This window comes from Rhinolophus sinicus, linkage group LG04 (assembly GCF_036562045.2).
Source record: "Rhinolophus sinicus isolate RSC01 linkage group LG04, ASM3656204v1, whole genome shotgun sequence".
Taxonomy (NCBI): domain Eukaryota; kingdom Metazoa; phylum Chordata; class Mammalia; order Chiroptera; family Rhinolophidae; genus Rhinolophus; species Rhinolophus sinicus.
This window is the reverse complement of record NC_133754.1, coordinates 154,467,257-154,489,672: the sequence shown is the minus strand read 5'-3', so window position 1 is coordinate 154,489,672 and position 22,416 is coordinate 154,467,257. Positions and strand designations below refer to the sequence as shown.

The 22,416-nt window shown below is 43.5% G+C and overlaps 2 protein-coding genes across 2 annotated transcripts in view; one reads left to right on the top strand and one right to left on the bottom strand.

Annotated features, from left to right (window-relative positions):
* The first annotated feature begins 208 nt into the window (after positions 1–208).
* Positions 209–12,758, top strand: ISCA1 (iron-sulfur cluster assembly 1). The gene is made up of 4 exons (XM_019750099.2): positions 209–831; positions 7,436–7,489; positions 9,826–9,931; positions 11,079–12,758. The coding sequence occupies exons 1-4, from the start codon at positions 589–591 to the stop codon at positions 11,225–11,227; spliced, it is 552 nt and encodes a 183-aa protein (XP_019605658.2). The 5' UTR covers positions 209–588; the 3' UTR covers positions 11,228–12,758.
* LOC141571265 (uncharacterized) overlaps positions 8,896–22,416 on the bottom strand; it is a 32,594-nt gene continuing 19,073 nt past the window's right edge. The window contains exon 5 of the mRNA XM_074331525.1: positions 8,896–9,234. The gene's annotated coding sequence lies outside the window, so the exon portion shown is untranslated. The remainder of the gene's footprint in view (positions 9,235–22,416) is intronic.

The window sequence follows — 22,416 nt, the reverse complement described above, 5'->3', positions numbered from 1 at the left end:
GGTGCTCAGGAATATATGGTAAATTAACAGGCAGGATTAAAAGGCGGAGCCACGACAAGGTCTAACCAACAACAGTTCGATCAAGTTTAGTGATTGGGTCTCGCTAGAAATGATTTTTCACAGAGCTGCCCAGTCACATCTTAGAGTGGGGATGAGTTCCAAAATCAGTACCTAAAGCGAAAATTGCATTAACACCATCCTTCAACATCCCAGGCAGTACAGCACGCTTGTTGGGGGCTCTTTATTTATTGTATGACTCCGCAGTAACTCTACGTTCTTAAGAACTGCCAGCTGGACCAAAAAAAACTGAAATGTCTGCAGCTGTCCAGGCCTTGGAACCATCCTGCCTTTGAGAGCTCCAGCTCCCGAGATGGGGTGACTCCTCAGCGTTCTTAAGCGGTGGCGCCACACCTTGTCCAGCAGTCAGATCCCGGAGCGACGGAGTTGCCTCCGGAGTCCAGATGTCGGAGGTCATTCTGCGCGCTCCAGCCCCGCTCCCGACAACGCGCTGAGATCGCCCTAGTGGTGGTGACCTTCCTGGGCCCCAGCGACTCCGCGTCACCACGCCCCGCCCTCCGCCCGTCACTCATGAAGCCCGCCCAATGGTGGAAGCGGGGCGGACCCGCGCGGGGCGGAGCCTGGGGAGCCTTGCGCCGGAGCTTGTGGCGTCAATGCGCCCGCGGTGTCCATGGAGAGAGGTTGAGGCAGCCCAGCTCCGGCCCGAGGTACCCGGGCGCCTGGACGGTGAGGATGTCGGCTTCGTTAGTCCGGGCCACTGTCCGGGCTGTGAGCAAGAGGAAGCTGCAGCCCACCCGGGCCGCCCTCACCCTGGTGAGTGGCCGGGGAGTGCGGCCGGACCCGTGACATTGGTTCACCTCCGTCCCGCAAGGGGCGGTTACGGCTGCAGCGCGCGGCACGGCCGAGCGACGGCCTGGGCCCGCTCCGCAGCCGCCGCCCATCCCCCACCGCGGGATGGGAAGATAAACAAATCCGGGAGGGGCTGCTTTGCGGTAGCGGGCGCTCGGAGGACTACGTTTCCCATCAGGCCGCGCGCCGCCGCGTGCTGGGGAGGGGACGGTGTACGTGCGCGACCCCCGGCGGTCCGCGGCGTCCTGAAGAGCCCAGGACACCCTCTCGGGGTCTTCGTGGCTGCAGTGCTTGAAGCCGGAGGTTGTTTAGAGGTCAGATGTGGCATGCGCTTGGGAGACTGAGTGAGTAAACCAGGATACCTTCCCTTGAGGTGCCTGGGGAGGACGGCAGATCGCCGAAGGCCCACAGTGAAGTGCGGTGATTGGCAGTGAGAGCACGGCCCCCACAGAGCCCACCCCCTTGCTGAGATCAAGCTTCTGCGCATCAAGGGTTACTTCCTGGTGCTGGGGGTGGAGGAGGCTTTTTAAAACACCCTTTGTGCCTCGGGAAATCTTAGGCACAGAGAACAAAGGATAAAGATTTCTACCGAGTTTGTTTACAGCGTTTTCTGGGTGAAAAGTCTAACACAGTCAAAGGGCACCAGAGTACATACGCAGATTCTTAAAGCATTTGCCGCGCATACTGGATCCCCAAGGTACCATGCAGTTTTTTGTGTTTTTTTTAACGGAGGGAAACCTCACGTAAAATTAACCATTTTAAAGTGTTCAATTCAGTGACATGTAGTACATTAATGTTGTGCAACCATCACCTCTATTTAGTTCTAAAACATTTCATCACAAAAGAAAACCCTGTATCCATTAAACACCTACTTGTATTTGCAGTTTTGAAAGCTTATGAGCAGTTTAAAATTTTCACACCTATCCCTTCTTGGTTAAGACTTCACAAACATCATCTAGAGACTGGCAAAATGATTGAATCATCGATTCCACTCAATGTAATACCATAAGAAGGTCCTTTGCCAAAAAATTAGTTGTAGCAAAATAGAAGAAAGTTGTGATCAGGTGTTTAGAATTCATTTTTACAATAGATTGAGGTTTTAGGCCCATAAGGTTATCCTGATTATATAGGGTACTGTATTCTATATTTTTTCAGTATCACCGAGCCTGTTTTCATGTTTGAAAGATACACCATCGATTCTTCGAATTTTCTAAAGTCTTGAGATCACAAGAACTAGAGAGTATAATTCATAGTTTGCGTCTCCTTTCAATCGCCGTAAAAACTACTTAGCATTCAAAAGAATTGTACCACTAGTAATGGTAGAGACAGGAAGTGCGGAGACACTTTTTTGCCTTTTCTATCTCTACCATTTGGCATGTAACCTGTTACTTCAAAATTTCTGAGTCACCCCCTTCCTCTGCATTCTGCAAACATTTAAGACCTGTGTTTCTGGATGAGAAATAAATATTACACAGTTTCCACCCCCCATGGACAGTCATGGGCCAGGCCTTTGCCACTGCTAGGAATAACTAAGCGTGATACAGCCCACATTCTCAGACTGGGGCTCTCTCCCATGCTTACTCCTTACGCTTTATTAGATTTTACCACTTACCAGGTCAGTTCTACCCGCATTGCTTTATTGTGATCAGTTCTCAGTTCACAAGGGCTCTGTGTTGACTTTGATAAACTGTTCTGATTAAGTTGCAGGACAGTTATCTGAACTTCCACTTAACTGTCTGGCTGACATTAGGAGTTCTTTTCTCTGATCTTCATAGAAGCTGGTGCCAGAGGAAAAGCACATCAGTGCTGCTTTCCACAACAGTGTAAGGACTTGCAATCATTTTAATCCTAGTATATGGTTCCTAGTCTTAAAACACGTGGCACGCATGTATTGCTGTTTGTGTTTAGTTTTCAAATGTTTCTGCAAACATTTTTAACTCCAGCATGTTCTGTGAAGTACAAAAGTAGTGGAGTTATCAAAGGGTAGAGAGTGGTGACAGATGAGAGCACATGAAATGAGAGAGAACTCGATAAAAATTGGGAAGAAGAGATAAATGTTAACTAGATATAAATTTTGGCATCAAGAATTTGACATGTTGCAACCTCTGAGAAGTGCTGTAGCTGTGGGGTCTACCAGTGAGAAGGCAAGGAAAAGGAACCGATGAAATGAAAACATGGTTCCATGTTGTCAGCACCAACTATCTCCATTAAGTGATGTTAGTCCAGGAGAGGATTGGTGATTTGCTGGAGAAAAAGACTTAAAAGACTGGCAACAGGCTGCCCATGACACTTACTATGCAAACCAGAGTTGGTTCCTTGATTAAATGCTTTAATACTTCAACCCACCACATCAAAGTGAGAACCCTTGAACACCTGCAGAGAACATCTAAGGGGATGAGGCCCCTCCCCCTACTTCCCTACATACCCAGGAACTGACAAATGGAGTTGAACTTGTAGGAGCCAGAGTAAAATATGATTAAAGTACCCAAAGAGTTAACACTCCCCTGATGGTAGAGGCCTTTATTTCCTGTTTGTACAAATCAGAATTAGTGGAAGCTTAATTTAGGATTAGGGATACCCACAGCCTTGCATAAAACTCAGCCAACACTGTGAGAGAATGATGGTACATAGCCAGCCAGCATCATTCTTGATGTACAGGACACTAACTAGTTAATTCATCCTGCGCAGTGGGTGCCTTAGGGCTTAACTTTCTAGTGGCACCTTACTGAGAAGGTCTGGGAAATAATAGATGTTAAATACACACTGGGGCTTAATTGGGAGCTGTTAGTTCCTGGAAGGACTAGCCTTTGGAACAGTGACCAAGCAGTAAGACATGTATATGTAGGCAATTGAAAGGGTATTACACATGAAACAAATGGAAGTCACCTGACTGTCTTAACAATCAGAGATTGGTTAGTAAATTAGCATAGATGGTGTTAGTAAAGTATTAATCATTGTAAATGATTTTTTAAAAAATTTTGGGAACATAACTCTTCATTCTTTGACTTACTAGCTCTGTGCAAATTATTTAACCTTTAATACCTAACTCACAGAACTATAAGAATAAAAAGATGGGCATACAAACCATTAAGAACCTAGAAGTTACTCAGTGGTGAATGTGTTTATTACTATGTCTCAAATGAGAAGCATGTTAAGCTTTAAAAACTTAGGCTACAGAATTATTTATATATACTATTATTACACACACACAGGAATAGGAAAAGCCAAAAGGGAAACAGCATCATAATGCCAGCCATACCTGTCAGACAGTGCGTTAAAATAGACTGTAATTTGGTCATTGGGTGCTATTTCCCTACCATCTTTTAAACCTTAAAATGCCAGATTTATAATGAAATAGGTTGTAATTGTTAGCATGTGTTTAGTTTACATAATCATGGAGTTAACTTTGGGTTTTAATTCTATTTTTATTTATTTTTATTTTTTTAACAGGACTTTATTGGGGAACAGTGTTACTTCCAGGACTTTTTTCCAAGTCAAGTCGTTGTCCTTTCAATCTTAGTTGTGGAGGGTGCCGTTCAGCTTCAAGTTGTTGTACTTTCAGTCTTAGTTGTGGAGGGTGCAGCTCAGCTCAAGATGCTGTGTTCAATCTTAGTTGCAGGGGGCACAGCCCACCATCCCTTGCGGGAGTCGAACTGACAACCTTGTGGTTGAGAGGGTGCGCTCCAACCAACTGAGCCATCCGGAGGCAGCTCAGCTCAAGGTGCCGTGTTCAATTTTAGTTGCCGGGGGCAGAGCCCACCATCCCTTGCGGGACTCGAGGAGTTGAACCAGCAACCTTGTGGTTGAGAGCCAACTGGCCCATGTGGGAATTGAACCGGCAGCCTTTGGAGTTAGGAGCATGGAGCTCTAACCTCCTGAGCCACCGGGCTGGCCCAATTTTATATTTTTTTAAAAAAGGGAAAATTGGGGAATTACTTAAGGAAACACAGTAGTGAGGATGAAAAGTTTCTACTACAAGGAATAGAAACCATATAGCATTGGATAAAAGTATGTTGCTATGAAATAGTTTTTTAAAATGCAGCGTCTATAGTGCCTTTTCTCATAATTTTAACCCCAAAAACAGACTGGAATTTTCTTTTTTTTTAAAGGCTGAAATATCTCACTCAAAGATGTTCTTTTCATTTGAAAGAATGTCTTGTTCTATGATAATACATATGAGTAGATTAAAAACCATCATTACATTGAGTTTCAGGAATCTCTTAAGTTTCAAATCACGGGCCAAATCTCAGGTGATTTAGTCATTAATTATGCATAAATTTCTTAGAAAACTATGAGTGGTTTCTTAATTGTTTGAGGGAATGCATTGAAATGAGAAGGCTGCTAGACTTGCAGCATGTTTAGTTGAAGTTTTTATACTATTTCCCAGATTGATTTTACTTAAGTAGAAAGTTGCCAGAGTATGCAAATAGACGTAGAACAAAGTAGGCACCTTAGCTTTCTGCCTGGTGCTGAGATACAAAAAGTACATTTTATAGCCAGAAGTTTTCTTTTAGTCTCAAATGTTTAGTCATTCTGACTTGTTCTGAAAATCAGATCCATCACTTGGAAAGTTAAAAGAACTGTATCTTTCCTCTTAAATGAGTGCTCAACTGGTTTATCCATCGTTAGTAACACTCCTTGCAACAGTGTGTTTTGGTTTTTGCCCGACATGGGAAAATTAAGACATGTCAGGGTTCCTGTTTTCTTTCTTTTTTTTGTTTTCCCCTTCTTTCCACCCCCCTGCCCCCCACTCCGGTTCAAGCCGTTGTTTCTCAGCCTAGTTGTGTAGGACACAGCTCCCTGGCCCATGCTGGTATTGTGAACCTTGAGCTCCACCCGGCTGAGACAGTCGGTCAGCAGCTCAGGGCAGCTCTCGCCGGCCACTCACACTGGCCACCGGCCACTCATGGCAGCACACGGTAGCTGGTGGCAGCACACAGCAGCCCACGCCGACCTCCGGCTGCTCACGGCAGCCCAGCTCCAGAGAGAGCTGTTGTTCACAATCTTAGCTGTCAAGGGCGCAGCTCACTGGCCCCTGTGGCATTCGAACTGGCGACCTTGCCGCTCCAACCACTTGAGTGACCGGGATGGCCTGGATTCCTGTGTTTTCTACTAAGAGTTGAGAAAAGAAGAAAATATTTTGTAAAACCAAATTAGATCACTTAGAAAATCACTTGGAGATAAAAACTGGAGGACCAGCACAGTACTGCCAGCCAGAGGAGCTAATAAAGCAGAAAGTAGGAAGGACGTGATCTCTTTGTTTGTCACGATACACTCATCGTAACAATAGCTGGCTTATGTTGAGCTCTTTGTGCCTGGCACTGTTCAGAATGCTCTTCCTGAATTCATTTGGTTAATGCCCTGAGGAGGAGGGACATTGAAGCCAAGTAACAGGCTGGGGGCACAGCTAGGAGGTGGACCAGGAATGCCCTGGAACAGACTTTGTCCCTAACAGCACCTGTCTCAAGAAAATGGGGTGGGTGATACTGACATATACACGTGTGATATGTTGTGACGTTTATTTTGAGGACAACGGCTAGGTTAAACAGCATTTCTCCTGAAAAATTCCTCCCTGGTTTTGTTTTTATTACGGACTAGCTTCCATACCCTGAAATACTGATTTAAGCCAACTTTATAGAATCTGAACATTTGGTAGGACTGGTACGAGCAGCACACTCCGGGTTATTTGATGCTGGTGAGCCCTTTCCTCTAGGTGTGCATTTTGATGGATTTGAAGTAGATCTTGGGTAAGCAAGCAGAGCAGTGGAGTTAATAACAGGAAAGCATGCCTGACGGTTGGCTTTCCCAAGGAGGTACTCGATTCATTCATTGGCTGCTGAGCGCCTTATGTCAGGCAGTGTGCTTGTGGCGGGCTTACAGCAGGAGCACAGGAGATGCTGCCCAAAATACAACAATTGTGATGTGAGTAGGTAGTGCCCTGGAGATCGTGACAGGGAGCTGATCTTCACTGTGGGCAGCAAGATGAAAGGATGTTGCTAGGAGATATTTTTAAAATATAGAGAATGCTTTTAATTGAGTAGAGTTCATATGTTTGTATATAAAATCCACAAGGTACTCTAGTGAGAATTGAACATAAATTCATTACATAAATTTGGTAAAGATAAATTTGAGTAGTCTTAAAGACTAGGAAGTAATAAGGTTTGAAGAACGCTATTTATTTTTGTTGTTGTTTAATTGGGGAAGGGAAACAGGACTTTATTGGGGAACAGTGTGTACTTCCAAGACTTTTTCCAAGTCAAGTTGTTGTCCCTTCAATCTTAGTTGTGGAGGGTGCCGTTCAGCTTCAAGTTGTTGTCCTTTCCGTCTTAGTTGTGGAGTGTGCAGCTCAGCTCCAGGTCCAGTTGCCGTTTCTAGTTGCAGGGGTCGCAGCCCACCATCCCTTGCGGGAGTCGAACTGACAACCTTGTGGTTGAGAGCCCACTGGCCCATGTGGGAATCGAACCAGCAGCCTTCAGCGTTAGGAGCATGGAGCTCTAACTGCCTGAGCCACTGGGCTGGGCCCAAGCATGCAAATTTTGTAGCTAAAAAATAACATTTTCTTTTTCAGACACCTTCAGCAGTAAACAAGATAAAACAACTTCTTAAAGATAAGCCTGAACATGTAAGTGAAATCAAATGTTTAGTTTAAAAATGAAGTTTTATTCTCACAATGAATTTATCTTGTGATAAGCATTATGAGTTCATTAATTAGGGGTTTTTATTTAAAAAGTAAAATATGCTCATGATTTTAAATTCAAATAGTACAACAGGGCACTCAATGAAAGGAAGTCACTCTCTCATTCCAGACACTTAGTCATCATTTTCCCTTTCAAGAGGCAACTTCTTAGTGTCCTTCCAGAATAATCTGTACATATTTACCTAGACCAGGGTTTCTCGGCATCAGCACTGTTGAGGGCTGGATAATTCTTGGCTGGGAGTGGATTGCAGGATATTTAGTGTCCTCTCTGGCCTCTGCCAGTGGCAGTGCTTTGTGCCTCAGTTGTGACAACCAAAAACATTTCCCTGAGGGGAACCACTAGCCTCAACTATACTTGTTACAGTTGTGCGTGTATCTCTTTTCCTACTTATCTGAGAGCATACAGCACATGTTGTAGTTATGCTTTGCTTTTTGCCCCTAATAAAACAGCTTGAAGATCTTTTCATATCATTACATAAAGATCCACCTCATTCTTTTTCATGGCTGCATATAATAGCATATTGCATTAAACAAGCTTGATTTATTTAACCAATCCCCCATAAGGTCTTTTGGGTTGTTTTCATTCATCTTAGTGCATTAATTGCCTAAGGAATACTGTAAATTACTTCCAAGACTATTAACGTTTAGTGATTAGACTACAGAATGGTTTTAGGTTCCGTTGTATAACCTGCATTATAATGTAATGGGAATTCTAGCACTGTCCTAAGAATTATTAAATGCTGAAGTATGTCATGACTGGAGTATAAATTAACCAAATGAAACAAGAATTTAGCTTCGTAGATTTGAGGGATGAAAAGGATTGACATGAAAAGGATTGAGCAAACACTTCATCAGGTGTCATTTATAGCACAAGCAACCCCTTTTGCAACTCCAGTTACTAAAGCTGTATTTTCATATAGTAAGTGTCTAGATCCATTCCGATAGTTGGACTTTCTGCTTGCTAGAGTCTTCCTATTTACAAAGATAAAAACTAAGTGAAACAAATACTTATGACATGCGCTCCAGAATTTCAGCTAGGTAGTTTATTGTTTGTTTATTGTATGGAATGTGTAAAATCCCCTCCCGCACAGCAAGGAGACAGAGTATGGTTTTATTTGTCTTTAGATAAGTTCTTACTCTAAAGGTAAATAAAACCATACTCTGTCTCCTTGCTGTTGGTTAAGGACAGAAGACACTACTCTGAATGCTTCAGCTCATCAGAACTCCCAGGAAGCTTAACACTGACTCATGCTCTTCACCACGTAGCTTCCTACTTCATGATTGTTTTGCTGAAGCAAGCATACATTGCTGCTTTTCAGAGGTTCAGGATCTGCTTGGTGAAATAATACTTTTTATGATGATACTTTTGCTGTATACGTAAATGAAAAAACAGATAGGGTCTAACAGTGCTGTTTGCTCACTTTTTCATGTCTTATATCTGTGTTGGCATCAGTCTTCTGCTTTCTGGTGTCTGAGAATGTTCACACAGGTCTGCCCTGGAAGTAAGGCCCTGTGCAGAGGCAGCATGACTGCCAGGCCTATGAGCCTTGGCAAACCTGACCATAGGGAAAGTTCCTGAGGACGTCGCCCATGATGGCGGGGCAAAACTGTTAGTGAGCAAGTTCGATTTCTTAGGTTGTCATCTCTGCTGTCAGATACTTTTCTTTTTCCTTAAAAACAAACAAACAAAAAACAGTGATCTATTTTTTGAATTGAAACTCTTTCCTTAAAAATGTTATTCCCAGCCTAAAAGGGTGGTAGTTGGTTAGGTTAAATAATACACATGCATTGGTATAGTGGGATATTATGTAGGCATTACTTGAAATTACATGGACAGATGATGTCTTAAGTGAAAAAAGGCAGAGAAAAAATTTTTTCTGCTATAATAAAAACTATGTTTACATGTGTGTGTGACAAGGGCTGGAAGAAAATAGGAAAAAAATATAAGCTGTTTTTCAAGAGTGGTAGTGACTGTAGTTTGGGGGCTTTTTTCCCTCTGTATTGTTTGCTTTGTGTATAGTTAGTTTTTACTCTTTTTTGTTCCCCACTAATGTCATAATGATGTTTGTATAATAGGTAAATTTTTTTAATGCTTGTTTTCCATTCCATTTACACTTCCTAAAGGGATATTTTATAGCCAGGAATCTAATATTTGCCTTTCAGCTTATGAAGAAATGAATAATATAGCTAGGACTTTTATAACATGTTTGTTTAATCTGTACTATTTTAAAACTAAGTTTATATTTACAATTATTTTTCAGGTAGGTGTGAAAGTTGGTGTCCGAACCAGGGGTTGTAATGGCCTTTCTTATACTCTAGAATATACGAAAACAAAAGGAGATTCTGATGAAGAAGTTGTTCAAGATGGTGAGATTTAAACAAACTTTTTCTGGGCCCTTTGTTTTGCCTAAAATGTTTAACCTTATGTAGCATGAATAGTAATGAGAATAGTAAGGTTACCATGTACAGGAAGGTTTTAAGATAAAAGTTCAGGATGAACCAACTACTTTTGTGTGAAGTAGCAGTTTTATATATATGTCAAATAAGTAATGTCATCTGATGCTTTTGAGGACTCTGTATTTCCAATTTTAATCTCCAAATTAATATTTTCCATTTTTAATTATATTTTGCCCCCACTTCCTGCCCCTATGCAATAATCTGATAAAGCCTATTTAAAACAAAATAGATAATGGTACAACTTTGGGGGAACGTCACTGTACATGGGTTTTGCAGTGGTGGCTTTGTACATCAGAGGTGTGCTGTTGGCTAGCTTTCATGGGTTTCTCATGTGGGTTCATTTTATTAAATTGAAGTTACTAATCAAAAAGATACTTGTTAAATTTTATTTTTTAAATCAATACATAAATTTAAACCTTAAATTTCTGTCTTGAAGAGGAGAGCTAACAAATATGTATAGTTTATATTTGTAATGACTTGATTTCTTATAAGGGAGATGCCAACCTCTGCCCACATAATAACTAGGGAGTTGTGTTATTACCAGTTTTCCAGCCTATAAGCAGAACAGAACTGCTATGTTACACTGATTGGTCTTATTAGACCAGCCCACTGTACCACAGTCCTTTGTGTGTCTTTAGGTGTGGTAGTGTGTCATGTGTATACAGATGTCATTGCAGGGTTTTCATAAACGTTATTGACTCCATCTTGACAAAACTCTCACTGAGAATATATCCATTTTCTTTATGTTGCAAATAGTAAAAATGGGTGAAATATAGTGAAAGACAAATTCTAGTTTTACATAGAATTGTCATGAAATTGACCTGTGAACAACTTTCTAACCTAATGTAATTGTTTTTGACATAGGTTATTGTGTGGAAAGAGGGGACAGACAGGTAACTGAGTACTGAATCCCTTAAAGGAAATAGTGAGACAGATTCAAAAGCTTCCTGTTTGATTTTTGTGAGGGGTTACTATTTAAAGTTCACTTTGCTTTCAGTCAGCAGGTTCTGTTAGCATACTGTAGGCTTTATATGACATGTGTTTTTTTCTCCCCAAGGAGTCAGAGTGTTCATCGAAAAGAAAGCACAGCTAACACTTTTAGGAACAGAAATGGACTATGTTGAAGACAAATTATCCAGTGAGTTTGTGTTCAATAACCCAAACATCAAAGGAACCTGTGGCTGTGGAGAAAGCTTTAATATTTGACCCTTCAGGACTACTGTGGCTGTAAGCTCCAGAAAGCCTGCAGAAGCCCTGGGCTTACTGATGAAATCATGACTGTCACGTGCTTAAGGTTTATAATGCATGGCTGCCTTATGAGGAAAATAAAGTGATGCATCTTGAAAATGAAACCAGTGTGTTAGATTCCAGAAAGAAGTGATATTTGTATTTTTAGGGGACAGAAAATGAGAGGCCACCACTCTCTTTGGGTCATTTTCTGATCTGTGAAGAAAAAAAAAATCCTACCCTGCATTTAATTCTCTTGCGTACTTTCTGTTAGAACCAGTTTCATGGAAGGTGCCTGCCTGGGAGGATTTCGGGAAACCCGTTCTTCATAGGTGTGCTGCACTCCACAGATACCTGTTGAATGGCTTGAATGTGCATCTCCAGGCCAAATTGATGGTTCTTAAAATTCAGAGGCAGCAAGTCCCAACGGCTGATGTTTTTCTTTCCAAACATAGAAAGGCTTTTATGTATACATTTTTATCTAAAATTTCATTGTTAGATGCCTCATTTGCTTATCCTTTAGTAGCACCAGCCATTAGATGAAAGTATCAAACAAAGATTTCCTTGAACTACAGTACAGAATGGTTCTGAGTGATGGCATCAAAAGGTAAGAAATACTTCACCCACCAGTTTTCATCCATTTCTTTTGCCATCTGAAACATTTGCTCAAGGTGGGATCTCAAGATGATTTAGATCTTTTTATTTGCAAGGTCTCTTATAAGCCATCTAGCCCACCTCCTCAATTATATACCTGAGGAAGCAAAACCCCAGGGAAGCGGAAGCGCTTGTTTCCACCTGCATACTGCAGAGCGGGGACTACCCACATCTCCCCTTCTAGGCAGGTGCCACACCAGCCCGGTGCTCTGAGGCAGGCAGTGAAGGTAAATGGGCAGTTTGGCTTCTGTATCTCGTTGACATTTCAGTAAGATTTCTATGTAATTTGATGGAGATCATACTTTTGTTTTGAGTGAGAAGAATCTTATTTTTAAACCCATTTATGTAAATTACCATGTTGTTTCTTCTGAACTATGAAGCAGGGAAGTAGCAGGGAAGACATTGTAGCAACCCAGAGATACCCATTTGGAACATAGTAATTATGAAGCAGACCTAGAGGTCTTTTCCTAAAATTCCCAATATGCATATACTTTCTGGATCCTAAGTCCAATTGCCAAAATTTTTAAACCTAGTATTTTAACCTAACATTTTTATCACCAATTTTTCTTTAACAGTGTTCCTTCTTTTGTCATTTAGAGTTTTTATTTTTCTGGGTTTGACATACTGTTTTATGAGATGACATCCAGGCTGTTTTTGAAAGCTGATCTTTATGAAGTAGCTGAGTTCCTTGACGTTTGTCATATTTACTAAAATGTGTGGTACAAAACACCAAAACCTAGAGCAGTAGCTTTATGCTCATGAGTTTGTATTAATATAATTGTGAATCCACTTATAATTTGTGCAATAATGAATGTATGTAGAGATTGAGTTGTCAATAAAAAAGATGTGGCCACTTTGTGATTCTAAAATTGCCTTTTCTATTTAAGGAAGAAGGGTTTGGGAATAGTAGCTGTTATAGCTATTTACAAGTGCCGTATTTTTCTAACCAGCCTCCCTGCTCCAGAATTTTCTCCTGAGTCCATTGCATCCAGTGTGTCAGTTGCTGCATTCTCCATGGGGCCCTTTGACAGAACCATTTCCGATTGCTCTTGGCTCCAGAGTCCACATCCCTCCCTTCTTCAGCCTTCTGCTCCCCGTTTCACTATAAGGGTCATCATTTCATCCAAGCTGCTTTTCACGCCTCCCACACAGATTTCTTTCTTACATTCTCATGTGTCATCATCCCTATCGGGAATGCTTTTCTCAAATCTGTCATTCAGGCTTTATGTTCATCTCTGGAAAGTGTCTTAGCTGTTCACTTCAGGCATATTTGTAGCATGTGCTCTCCACTTGCCCTGAGATTTTACAGATGACCAGAGACAGTCCCTGACCTCAAAGATCTTAGAGTTGACAAATGAGAGAGACACCACTGAAGAGAACATGGTAAGCATTGCTAATAGCCAACATTTACTGCGGACTTGGTCCATGCCAGGAACTGTCCTAATTAACTCGTAACAACCCACTGAGGTAGGTCTGACTATTGTCTTTTTCATAGATGAGAAACTAAAGCAGCATGAATAAAATAGTTGACTAAGGTAACACAGCATGTGGCCAGGTCAGAGTAACAACCTGCACTGTCTGGCTCCCGGCCCTATTCGGAGCAGTTAGGCCACACTGCATGTCACAGTGAGAACCAAGACAAGAAAGCACTTCTAAAAAGGTATTTGATGAGATGTCATGACACGTGAGCCGAGTCTTAAAAGCCATGAGAGATTTGGAGAAGAGGGAAGCAAGTGAACAAAAGGACTGAAAGGTGAACACTCGGATGTCAGGCACACATGGGGCAGCAGACGGCGGGGGCGGGGGGGGGGGCACAGGCCTGGAACATGGTGGGGCGTTCTCTCGGTGATGCAGGTATTGGGAGCCACTCAGGTTTCCATAAGGGAGTCATCAAAACGAGTGCATGTAGCAGTGAGCCAGGCTGCTCAGAGGACAATGCTGTGGAAACTCAAGTGGGACCCGAGGGAGAGGCCAGTGTGAGGAAGGCTTGGTGGAATCAGCAAGACTCCATTAACAGACCACCCTCCACAGAACCTTGATTTTGTGGCTCTTCGCTAATCACACGAGCAACACTTGCACTGGTGTTTGGTTTTGGTTTGTCCCTTGCACAATATGGAAAGGTTCCTGAACACAGGCACTCTGTTATTTTCTTTGACAATCATTTAACACCAGGCACATCATAAGGATTTTTGGCAAAATGACTCCTACAGCCATCATCAGCCATATTGTGTTTTGTCCGTTCTGCGTCCTGTTCATCCAAGCTCTACTCCAGACCCCAGCTGTCCTGTGAGAGGTCACTTTGTAGTGCCCCCGTGTGACATGTAGACTGACAGCTGCTGTGGAGGGGGCTCCCCGCAGAGGCAGAGCTGATGGATTATCGTGATTAGAAGCCCTGTCTTCAATATCAAGATGCTAACTAGATGGCTCAGGCCCCAAGAAGAATTTGGGGAGCACGGGGGCAAGATGCTGCTCGGCGGCACTGCTAGCGGGTCTCCCTGCTCTGTCTCGACCCACAGGAGTGATTTTATTTCTCAACGAGGAAAGGGTGGAGTGGGGTTGGAAAACTCCCTACCAGATCAGATGTCCCTAAGATTTCCAGTACTTCCTAGGTTTCACCTAGTAAGAAACACCTTTTCAACAACAGACTTTCTTGTCCTGTTTTGAAGCCTGAGAGATCAGGAAATGCAAAAGCCTCTGTTAAGCTACCTGGCGTTCCCATGCCATCTAACAGCTGTAAGGACTCTCACAGCCTGCAAAACCTGTAACTGTCAGGGTCCCATTTGTGCCTCAGAGCCCACGTGACCTGGGCCAAGTAGGTGGCATCAACCTGGAGTAATTAGAAATGCAGCTTGCTGGCCTGATGCAGTTCCGGGATGCTGGCGTGCAAAGGTATAGGTCTGGGGTGAGCTACACCTGGATTTGAGCCACAGGTTCTGTCATTTTGTAGCCAGATGACCTGGCACAGGTTAGGTGACTTCTGAGCCTGCTTCCCTTCTGCAGAACAATCTCCGAATTGGGGGAAATTTGATGGGTTAACTGCACATAAACGTTAAACTGAGATACAGTGTACTTCTGATCCTTTTTGCTCGTGGATTATCAAACTACGAAATAAGCTTCCACACAATTACAGGATTTACTGTACTGTATGAAAATCTGGGGGAAGTTGGCTGTATTTCTTTCAAATGACCACAGTAATTTGGAAAAGAACTACAAATATAATCATACGGAGGAACTGTATTCTCTTAACTGATTAGCTCTTAACACTTTGCGTACAGCGGGGTTTAAATCCCTCATACCCCTCTGTTCCGGCAGGTTTTTAAAAGAAACTGCTTTAAAATGCACTCTTCTCTTTAAAGCGTAAATGCTTCTATGTCATTTATTATTTTTCTATGGAATTTTTTAGGATTTACTCACCTATGATGTTAGTAATCCCTCCTGGTGTGATACTGCAGAAAGCAGCTTCCTTTGTTGTTAACGAAACACAAATAATTCAATAAAATGTGCAAAGTAAAAAGTCAACAGTAAAAACGAGAATTCTCGTTATCCGTCCTTAACGCATGGCTCAGGAAAAAAACGAAGATTCTCGTGATCCGTACTCAATGTGTTAAGAGAATTCCTGTGTAGAGAGAAACCTGCCTTAATCTGCAGAGTAACAGCTGAATCCCTGGGTGCACACCAGACTTCAGAGGGAGAGGTGGCGGGGCTAGAGGTCCACCCTACGCTCAGTCTCCTTTGAGATGCACAGACCATGTGGGGGGGGGTTAAGTCACTGTGGGGGGTGTGATGTCAACTTCCTCGCTGGCTCTCCTGCCAAATCTTCATTGAAGGCTATGATTCTCAGGATTTTCATTATGGTGGCGTTGAATTCAACCTTCCTGGATGCAAGGGCTCTGTATCAGTAATAATCCCCCTGCTTACAACTCTCGGATTTCTTTGATAGTCTTAGTGGGTTACTTCATGTTTTACTTTCATAAATGAGTAATTCCCAAGCTGTTCACTGTAAAGTGCCTTCTTACTGTTCTCCAATAGATTCCTCTTCTTGAAGCAGTTCTTAAGCTTTAAGGCGTAAAGAAGTCACTGGGGATCTGGTTAAAACAGACCTGATTCCAGAGGTCTGGGGTGGGGCCTGGGCTCTGTCCCTCCAGCCTAGGCCCACGTGAGGCCCACTCTGCTGCTCTACAGACCACCTTGGAGTAGCAAGGTTGTAAAGTATTTCTTTCTGGAAGAACCTGGTTGTTTCAAATGATAATTTGTGCCCTCACTTGGAGGTATTTTACTAAATACCCTCCATGGTGTCAGGATTTCTGATCAGCAGGAGATAACCCCCCTGCCACCCTGAGATGACAGAACTGGAAGGCCAGGACAGTTTGCCTGGCGATTGTAATTCTAAGTGCTGTTTATGTTTTCCTTTAGGTATTCTGAAATACTGAAAATACCTTGGGGACTCCCAGCCACTGACCTGTACACTTAAAAATAGTTAAAATGATAAACTTTATGTGTATTTTACCACAAAACAAAACATCTCTCTTGAGAAAGGCAGGGCCCTGTGCCACCTTAGATGGCCATTCGAAGGAGGAAGTGTCATCCAAGACGTTTCCCCTCCTTTTGTCTCCCTGAGATGTCCAACTGGGTCTTCCTATTTGACAAGACTCTGGTTCAAAGGCATTAGGATAAAAGGGACTTGTGGACCCTCCGGGTCCTCTGGTTCTAACTAAAGCAGTGGTGGCCGAGCGAGGGGCTCCCGCTACCCTGGAAGTTACTTAGTGACTTGACTAATAACACCAATAGATTCCATGCTGGTAAAATGATTGTTTTGGCAAAGCTGTTTTTTGGTGTGTTTTTTTTTAGGAGGAGGGCACAGGCCACAGTGGCCCATGTGGGGACCGAACTGGCAACCCTGGTGCAATCAGCACCACGTTCCAACCAACTGAGCCAACCGGCCGCCCCTTGGCAAAGTTTTTAATGATTACCACAAGACCCTCCCGAGGGCAGTCCAGAGCGTGGCGGCGTGGCTCACGTGGAGAGCTGGCATGGACATGCAGCCCCTCCTTCACTTCCAACTGAATCATCTGGGCAGATGTAGGGAGCGCAGGTCTGTCTCCTATTTATTTAACTGCCTTGATTTCTGCTTTGCACGTTGTCCATATCTATAAAAGGGAAAACCTATCTGATGAGAAGTTACAGTCACAATTCAGCTAGTTAATGTTCACTTTTTAAAAATACGTATCTTTTCATCCTCTACCCTCCACCAATTTACCCCCATGTGGGAAGATAATCCTGACAAATAGTGTCACATAGCCGTTTCTGTGACCTTGAGGATGTCCGTATGTCACAATGCACAGGTACTCATTTACTCAACACTTACTAAGCATTAGCATATGTTGGGTGCCGGTTGAGGCCATGGGGCTCCTGGATAAATGGGACCCAAACTCTGCCCCCAGGCACACAGATTCATCAAAAGAAATGGCCACATAAATCATTGTAAAGCAAACGGTAAGTGCAGTGATAGATATACTCAAGGGCATAATAAGAGCACAGAAAAGTGAAAATGAAACCTGTGTGGGCTTGTGAGCAGTGGAGAGAGAGACAGAAAAGGCCAGAGCTGAGAGATGAGAAGGTGGCTGGGAGACTCATCTCCTTCCAGCAGGTCACAGGAAGCCGGACCCAGCTGTCATGACTGAGCCTGGACAATCTCCCCCTTCCCTTGGGGCCTCCACTAACAGCCCTGCCTTCTCCCTCTATTTCTGTGCCTTTTTCCTTCCCCACAATGTTCCCACTGACGCTTGGCCCTAGCGTCCTTTCTCCTCCCTCTCCCCACATATAGCCTTAAGAGTGTACAACCTAATAGAGGTGAGAATCTAAATGCAGAGGAGATCAAAGAATTGTCGAGTTTCCTCCCTTTTTCCAGAACCAGCGCACAGGGACACGTTGTGTCTCTTGGGCGCAAACTGAAGGGTGGAAATGAACCGGTCAAACTGGCTTCCATCCTGTGCTGCCACTTGTTACCTCCCCTCCCTGCCCAGCAGGCCTGTCCATCCTCAAGGCCATCACTAAGCCACCATCCATCCAATCAGTGAAGGCCCTGAGCAGGTACAGTTGCTGGGGGCTGTCCACAGAGCTCGGAACAGGAAACCAGGCAGCTTTCCAGGCAGCTCCGACGGATGGAATCGTACTGTTTCTGACTCTCCCACGCAGCCTCGTCTTCCTTCTCTCCTTGCGTGTGTGCCGCCTTGTGTTTCAGGTGCAGGCACCACTGATATTGTGGATGGCACACAGGCGAAGGCTGGTGACTCCGGCCAGCGCCTCCACACTGGCCTAGAGTTTCATTAAGCACCTCGCCAGGTGGGTGGGGGAAGCAGCCTGCACTGCAGCTGCAGGGCTTTAGTTAGGTACCAAAGGAAGGAGAGCAGAAATGGTTGTGGGTGCAGAGATAGTGGGCACAGTTGGAATTACAATAAACACCAAGGAAATCAGTCCTTCCTCCTTTAGGTTGCTGAGTGGAACAGTGTCCCCCTTCTCTGGGATTCCATCTTTGGGAGTCTGGCTCCTTCACTTTGGGATTCCATCCTCTAGGCCAAGTGCTGCTGTTTCCACCAAGCCAACCACAAGCAAGCACAGGCATGCATTCCTACTGCTGAAAATACAGTGGTCCCCTTATCCCTAGGGGACACGTTCCCAGTGGGGGCCAGGAACTGGAGATCGTATGGAACCCTACATATGCTGTTTTTGCCTATACTCACACACCTTTCACTCAAAGGAAGCACTCTCTATGGCTTCCCTTTGGCATATCCCAATTGCCAGCATCACCCCCCGTTTTAGTGCTTTGGAGCCATTATTAAGTAAAATAAGGGTTATTTGAACACAAGCACTACGATACTATGACAGTTCTCGTATCCGGACAGGACAGAGCGCGACAGCGCAAGATTTCATCACACTACTCAGAACGGCATGCAATTTAAAACTTAGGAATTGTTTCTGGAATTTTCTATTTAATATTTTTGGACTGCTGTTGACTATAGGTAACAAACTGGAAAGTGAAATCGGGATAAGGGCAGGTGGCAGTAGCGGCAGTAAACAGCTAACGCTTATGAGAGCACTTCCTAGGGGCCAGGCCATCTTGTAAACACTCTACAGGAATTCGCTCATTTAATCCTCACACAACTCTCGGCATTTCACGCCATACTTATCATCCCCATGTTACATACAACATGTAAATGCATGGTGGAAAGTTCACGACCTTAATTGTCCGACCTTGTCTGTGTATACTGAAGACTGAGGTCAAAGGTTAGCAAGAAACGCTAGAAGTCCAGAGTGTATTCTCTTATCTACTATGCTCAACTGGGAAGATAAAAGACAAGTACAACTAAACAAGATGGAAAATGATAAATGCCATTGAAGAGACACAGGGACACTGTCAGGGAGGCTCAGAGAAGCAGATGAGCACCATGAGGAAACAGAATGCCCTGGAAATGGCTCCTGAGATGGGCTCTGAACAAGACACTGCAGACCTGAGGAGAAGGGCACCAGAGGCCTTCCTGGTGCGAGAAGGGCATAAACAGGCAGGGAACTGGGAAAGCAAGAGGTGTGCGTGCGCAATGTCAGAAAACACACTGGCAGGAGCAGAACCACCTGAAAGGGAAGGAGTAGGGGATACAGGTGGAGTTACAGCCTCGGCTGGACTCTGAGGAGCCCATACTAGGTTAATGAGCTTGTACTTTGTGGGCCAGGGGAAGCCACAGCCAGTTTTAAGCAAGAGCAAATCTTGATGAGAATGCTCTTTTAAGAAGGGTAACCCAATGAGGTTTATGGAAAATAAAGTGGAGCCCAGGGGATTATTACGCTGTTCCCCTGAAAAGAAGACCTAGCCAGACCATCAGCTCTAACGCGTCTTTTGGAGCAAAAATTAATATAAGACCCAGCCTTATTTTATTATAAGTAAAATAAAGACCTTATCTAACATAAGACCGGGTCTTATATTAATTTTTGCTCCAAAAGACACATTAGAGCTGATGGTCTGGCTTGGTCTTATTTTCGGGGAAACACAGCAGAGCACTGAAACTGTTCTGTATGGTATGTATTGGTGAATATACAAGTTATTATACGTTTTTCAACACTCACAGAGTATATAACACAAAGACTGAAACCTAATGGAAACTATGGACTGTAAGTATTAATAATGTATCCATGTTGGTTCATCAATTATAACAAAGGTATCACGGCAACTCCATGTTAGTAATGGGGAGCTGTGTGTATGATGGTGGGCATGTGTGAACCCTGTACTTTTCAACCAATTTTTTGTAAACCTGAAACTACTCAAAAAAACAAAGCCTAGTAGTTATATAAAAAGAGAAGTCTTGTATTAAACTAGCAATTCAATTGGATAGTTGCATTCTTAAAAAAAACTCAGGTTTTTAAACATTGCATTGTAAAAGCAGTTATTTCAAAGAGGAAACTGAGTTTCATATACTGTAGTATAATATTCATTTTTTCCTACAAAAATTTCAATAGTGAGGGCTGGCCCAGTGGCTCAGGCGGTTGGAGCTCCATGCTCCTAACTCCAAAGGCTGCCGGTTCGATTCCCACATGGGCCAGTGGGCTCTCAACCACAAGGTTGCTGGTTCAACTCCTGGAGTGCTGCAAGGGATGGTGGGCTGCGCCCCCTGCAACTAGCAATGGCAACTGGACCTGGAGCTGAGCTGCGCCCTCCCCAAGTAAGGCTGAAAGGACAACAACTTGACTGGAAAAAAGTCCTGGAAGTACACACTGTTCCCCAATAAAGTCCTGTTCCCCTTCCCCAATTAAAAAAAAATTTCAATAGTGAAGGTCATTTTTAATAGTTACAGGTGTATAGCCATAAAATCCACACATCAGAAAGCAAGCTGGCCTAGCGTCTAATATCTGCTCCTGACTGATGAGTTCCCGCGGTGCACAAGCCCCTGCAGGAAGGTGGAGCTGCCCTCCACCACCCACCCCGAGGCAATGTCGTCACCTTCCTCATCCATGGAGTTGGTAAACAGCCGCGGACTGATCTCTTGGAAAGCGCCACAGATTTCTCTACTTCTCAGAGGTGCTGAATCTTATTGATCCATGCTCCCAATTCTGACCATGTTATAACACATAGTAAAGTATATTCCCTAAACAATCGTGTTATATTCAACTTCTGACAACCCGAACACAAGGACTATAATAACTAAGTCACTACTTTGTGACAGCGGCTATGCCAGGCAGATGGATCCTACGGGCAGACAGACAGACAGACTCCAAGACTAAGGAATCCAGAGAAATTGGCCAGGAAAGCCCGCGAGGCATTTTGGTGATTGACCAGGCAAGAGCTAATGGAGTCTAGACAAATCCTCAGGTCCCTGGGGCGTCTCACCTGCTTCCTGAGGCTGCAGACTGAAATAGGTAACCAGGTGTCCATACTGAATGAACACCTGGAGAGGAGCAAGGAGAAAGCCTTTTGCTCTAGAAATAAAAGAACCGTCTCTGAATGTCTGTCCACACATGTCTCCCCAGGAAGAGAGAGAGGAAGAAATGAGGAAGAGGTGGGGGGAGAAAGCTTTGTTAGGGAAAATGTCATGGAAATTATCAGATGAGCGCCACCTGGTGGGACAACAGTACAGTCAGGATACCCGGGCAAAAGAGAAAGGATTTAACCGTATAACATAAAGCAATACTGTTAAAACCACACCTTAGCATGGCCATTATAAATGGATTGAGTGTGACTATTACTCTTTTGCAGTGGGTAAGCTCCTTGAGGACAGGCATGGAAAAGTGCATCCTTGGAGACCTGCTCCAAATATTCAATAGTGACAAGTATTTAAATGCCTATTTAGATAAAACTAACTGTCCGTGAAGTCCCTGCCAAAATGTTAGAAACACAGTGGCCATGCTGTATTATATTGCTTTTTTGGTCCTATATATTGATACACTGGACTCAGTAGTGACAATAATATATTTGGATATAAATATGTATCAAATAATAAATAGATAGACAGACAAAGTATCACAGAATAAATATATACTCAAATATATAGATATTCATTCTGGGTTTTTCTACTTTGCTTGGGAAGGAGGAAGAACCTAATTGTTTTTACTTCACCCCAAACATCAAATGAGTGTTTTTGGCTCATCTCTGAGAATGCAGGGGTACTCAGGAAGATATTTCCCTCAGACATTCCACTACCTACCAACAGAGGTTTCACTGGAATAAACTAAACCAAGAATGTGAAGTATTGTGGGGTTTATCTATTATTTATTGCTATATAACAATCCATTCAAAACTTAGTGTCTTAAAACAACTATAATTCATTATTTGCCATAATTTTTGAGTTGGCTGGCTCAGCTGGGTTGTTCTTCTCCATTTAGAATTATCTGGGGTTGCTCGTAGTCGTCTGGAGGCTCAGATGAGGCTGGGTGAATCAAATGGCCTCATTTACATGTCAGGTGGTTGGTGCTGGCTCTGGACTCCACACTGTCTCTCCAGAAGGGTATAGCTGGGTCTCTTTACATGG

What these genes read in the sequence shown, in the direction of transcription:
- ISCA1 (XM_019750099.2), top strand. Translation starts at nt 589, where the DNA reads ATGAAGCCCGCCCAATGGTGGAAGCGGGGCGGACCCGCGCGGGGCGGA. An exon ending in CCCGGGCCGCCCTCACCCTG is followed by an intron (nt 832 to 7,435) that starts GTGAGTGGCCGG and finishes TTTCTTTTTCAG; the next exon opens with ACACCTTCAGCAGTAAACAA. An exon ending in TTAAAGATAAGCCTGAACAT is followed by an intron (nt 7,490 to 9,825) that starts GTAAGTGAAATC and finishes ATTATTTTTCAG; the next exon opens with GTAGGTGTGAAAGTTGGTGT.